Genomic DNA, 4,926 nt, shown 5'->3' with positions numbered 1-4,926 from the left:
TGCCTCTCTGAGAATGTTTTCTACTTTCAATCTCCACTTTTTTTTTTTCTTTCTCCCTCCTCACAAGGCGCTCTTTAAGCTCCGGTGTCGCCACACAGAGCAGCCATTCATCGGCTCCCCGGCCAGCACCACACACACTCCCATGTTGAACCGCCGCACGACTACATTGGTAAGTTATGCCCTTTTTTTTTGTTGTTGTTGGTCATATTGCTACAAAATATTACTTTTTAATTATGATTTGATCAAATTCGTTATCAACTAGTATTCATTCAAACGTTACGAGTTGGTTTAATTACTTTCCCGGGTGTATGTTCTATTGCAGGTGTAGCAGATTTCCACTCGTAAAAAATAATTATTATTTGATAAAATTCTTATCAACTAGTATTAATTCGAACGTTACATGTTGGTATAATTACTTTTTCTGGTGTATGTTCTATTGCAGGTGTAGCAGATTTCCACTCGTAAAAAATAATTATTATTTGATAAAATTCTTATCAACTAGTATTAATTCGAACGTTACATGTTGGTATAATTACTTTTTCTGGTGTATGTTCTATTGCAGGTGTAGCAGATTTCCACTCGTAAAAAGGATCTGGACACTTTTACGCACCAGAATGGCTTTGTATTAAATAGTCGACAATAACAGACATCCGTTAAAAATATATATTTTTAAGTTAGACTTACTTTTCGACTTTGTGTAGTGTTAAAAGTAACACATAAAAAATGTCCGGAGAGGAGCACAGCCTGTCCGAAGCGGAGCTGAGCCCCGGAGGCTCGGACGACGCGCACTCCCTCTCCCCGGCCCGCGCCGGAGCGCCGCCCGGCCGTGACTCACCTCTGAGCGGCTCCGCGCCCCAGCTGACGGCGCTCTGCGTGGCGGAGGGCGGCAGGGACGACAGGTCCGCGATCAAGTCGGAGGAGGAGGACGACCGCTTCCCCATCGGCATCCGGGAGGCGGTGAGCCAGGTCCTGGACGGCTACGACTGGACTCTGGTGCCCATGCCGGTGCGCGTCAACAACGGGAACAAGAGCAAGCCGCACGTCAAGCGGCCCATGAACGCCTTCATGGTGTGGGCCCAGGCCGCCCGGAGGAAGCTGGCCGACCAGTACCCGCATCTGCACAACGCCGAGCTGAGCAAGACTCTGGGCAAACTGTGGAGGTTGGTGAAAGAACGCACACAGTAGCACTTCATTTCCTGCGCAATTTGCGCCAAAAGGAGTAAAATTGTGATGCCAGATTAAAAAGACAAACATCCAACTAAGTTTGTTTGCATTAGCCGGTCTAATTTGTGCTCCAATTACGCCTGCGTCTCCATTTACGCACGGCGCCAGCGCGTCTTTACGCACGGCGCCAACACGTCTTATTTGCACACATTTGCAACAGAGTTTAAAAAAAAAAAAAATTAAAAAAAAATCCTTGTTTTCCTTCCTGCAGGCTGCTCAACGAGAGTGACAAGAGGCCATTCATCGAGGAGGCGGAGAGGCTGAGGAAGCAGCACAAGAAGGACTACCCGGAGTACAAGTACCAGCCCCGGAGACGCAAAAACGGCAAACTCACGCCCGCTAATGAGTCGGACAGCCCGGGGGAAGAAGGGGCCAGCCACTCCCAGTCACACTACAAGAGCCTGCATCTGGAGCACAACGGCGGCCCCGGCTCCCCGCTGGGCGACCTGCACCATCATCACCACCATCACCACCATCACCCGGCCAGTAGGTGGCGCTTCATCCCGGTTCAAATAGAAGTCGCAGCTGTGATGTTATGCGCTCGGGAATATAAGAACTACACTACCCAGCATGCACCAGTAGTGCCGAGCATGCGATGCCTCGTCTGCATTAATTACAATTAGACAACACAGCAGCGTCACTCATCATTTTTTGTCACTTTAACTTTTAGACAACTGATTTACTTACAGACATTGTTTTCTGAAGCGTATTAAGGCTATACACATATAGAGAGACACTTTAAAAGAACGAAATCCCGCATTGGCGACGTCACTCACTTCCGCATTGGCGACATCATTTTTTTTGTCACTTTAACTTTTAAACAACTTATTTACTTACAGACATTGTTGTCTGAAGCGTATTAAGGCTATAAACATATAAGTTACTGTTCAGAGAGACACTTTAAAAGAACGATATCCCGCATTGACGACGTCACTCACTTCCGCATTGGCGACATCATTTTTTTTGTCACTTTAACTTTTAAACAACTTATTTACTTACATACATTGTTTTCTGAAGCGTATTAAGGCTATAAACATATAAGTTACTGTCCGGAGAGACACTTTAAAAGGACGATATCCCGCATTGGCGACGTAACTCGCTTCCGTATTGGGGACGTCACTCACTTCCGCATTGGCGACATAAACAGGAAGTACGGCGTCCCTAAAGGGTCAGGGCGGAAGCGATGGCAAAGACAGGCGTTTTACATGGTTATTAATTGATAAACGTATAGGAGGATAAGCGGTATAGAAAATTATATTGTTCCATCCATCCATTTTCTACCACTTATTCCCTTCGGGGTCGCGGGGGGCGCTGGAGCCTATCTCAGCTACAATCGGGCGGAAGGCGGTGTACACCCTGGACAAGTAGCCACCTTGATGATTAAAATTTAATAGGAGTGCTTCACATCCAAATTTCGATTTTTATTTTTTTTAATTCTAAATCGATTCATATAAATTTAAAAAATCGATTAAAAAAAAAAAATGTTTAGGATTTTTTGTGTGTAATGAGCAAATTTTGTCGCTTTGTTTTCTGAAGCGTTTTAAGGCTATAAACATATAAGTTACTGTTCAGAGAGACATTTTAAAGCAGGGGTCCCCAAACTTTTTAACTCGGGGGCCGCATTGGGTTAAAAAAAATTTGGCCGGGGGCCAGGCTGTGTGTGTATATATATATATATATATATATATATATATATATATATATATATATATATATATATATATATATATATATATATATATATATATATATATATACACATATATACATTGTCTTTATAATCCGTTTTGTCATTTAACATCAATTAACATTGATGTTCATCAACATTTAACATTGTCACATTATCGATGGGAAAATTATGATTTGCCTGAGCGGCTAGGAGACACCAAGCGTAACAAGCGGTAGGAAATGGATTAGAAAGGAAAGATTAAAAAAAAAATAAAAAAAATAAAAATAAATAAAATAAATACTTATTTTTTACCTGGGACGTCCTGTGGGCCGGATTTTGGATGTGGGGGGCCGGATCCGGCCCGCGGGCCGTAGTTTGGGGACCCGTGTTTTAAAGGAAGGACATCCCGCATTGGCGACGTAACTCGCTTCCGCATTGGCGACATCATTTTTTTGTCACTTTAACTTTTAGACAATTTATTTAGTTACAGACATTGTTTTCTGAAGCGTATTAAGGCTATAAACATTTAAGTTACTGTTCAGAGAGACACTTTAAAAGAGCGATATCCCGCATTGGCAACGTCACCTACTTCCGCATTGGCGACATAAACAGGAAGTACGGCGTCCCTAAAGGGTCAAGGCGGAGGTGATGGAAAAGACCGGCATTTCACATGGTTATTAAATTATAAACGTATAGGAGGATAAGCGGTATATAAAATTATATTGTTTGTGATTCAAATTATAACATTTAATATGGGTGCTTAAAAAAATCGATTCACATCCAGATTGCGAATTCTTTTAAAATTCATATTCTAAATCGGTTCATATAAATTAGAAAAATAGAGGATTTGTTGTTGTTGTAATGAGCAAAATGAGATCGAAAAGACAGACATTTCACGTCCATCCATCCATTTTCTACCGCTCGTCCCTCTCGGGGTCACATGGTTATTAAATTATAAACTTATAGCAGGGGTCCCCAAACTACAGCTCGCTGGTCTGCCAGCATCCAAAAGCCGGCACACGGGTAGTCCCAAGTTAAAACATTTTTTTTAATTTTTTTTTTAAAATTATTATTATTTTTTTAATCTGTCCTTACTATTCCATTTTCTACCGTTTGTTACTCTCGGTGTCTCCTAGCCGCTCAGGCAAATCATGTTGTCTAAAAATATATTTTTCCATCAATAACGTGACATCATCACGCTCGGAATATATATATATATAGTCTGTATACAGTATATATATATTTATATATATATATATATATATATATATATATATATATATATATATATATATATATATATATATATATATATATATATATATATATATATATATATATATATATATATATATATATATATATATATAAAATGTATATAAAATTATAAAATAAACCTATTTTTCAACCCAATGCGGCCCTCGAGTCAAAAAGTTTGGGGACCCCTGACGTATAGGATAGGCTCCAGCTTACCCACGACCCTAGTGAGGATAAGCGGTAGAGGAAATTATATTGTTTATGATTGAAATTACAACATTTAATAGGGGTGCTTAAAAAAAATCGATACACATCCACATTGCGATTTTTTTCAAATGTATATTCTAAATCGATTCATATAAATTAAAAAAATCGATTTAAAAAAATAAATAAATGTTGAAGTAGCTTTTTTTAACCTGTTTTGACATTTTTTAAATATAATTTTTATTCCAAATAATATATTGTCACAATCGGTTTTAATCAAAAATGTATTCCAAATCGTCACCCCAAAAATCGTATTTGAATCAAGTTGTAAGTTGTTTCCCATCAGGGTTCTCCAAACTTGGGTTAAAAAGTTAGGCCAGGCTGTAAATCTATATATATATATATATATATATATATATATATATATATATATATATATATATATATATATATATATATATATATATATATACACTACCGTTCAAAAGTTTGGGGTCACCCAAACAATTTTGTGGAACAGCCTGCATTTCTAAGAACAAGAATAGACTGTCGAGTTTAAGATGAAAGTTCTC

General features: G+C 39.0%; 1 protein-coding gene across 1 annotated transcript in view; it reads left to right on the top strand.

Moving 5' to 3' along the window:
* The first annotated feature begins 596 nt into the window (after positions 1 to 596).
* LOC133633631 (transcription factor SOX-10-like) overlaps positions 597 to 4,926 on the top strand; it is a 7,899-nt gene continuing 3,569 nt past the window's right edge. The window contains exons 1-2 of the mRNA XM_062026217.1: positions 597 to 1,160; positions 1,436 to 1,710. Coding sequence (XP_061882201.1) covers positions 724 to 1,160; positions 1,436 to 1,710 — 712 coding nt within the window. The 5' untranslated portion in view covers positions 597 to 723. The remainder of the gene's footprint in view (positions 1,161 to 1,435; positions 1,711 to 4,926) is intronic.

Source organism: Entelurus aequoreus, linkage group LG18 (genome assembly GCF_033978785.1).
Source record: "Entelurus aequoreus isolate RoL-2023_Sb linkage group LG18, RoL_Eaeq_v1.1, whole genome shotgun sequence".
Lineage (NCBI taxonomy): Eukaryota > Metazoa > Chordata > Actinopteri > Syngnathiformes > Syngnathidae > Entelurus > Entelurus aequoreus.
The sequence above is the reverse complement of the archived record's forward strand: the minus strand, read 5'-3'. Positions and strand labels throughout refer to the sequence as shown.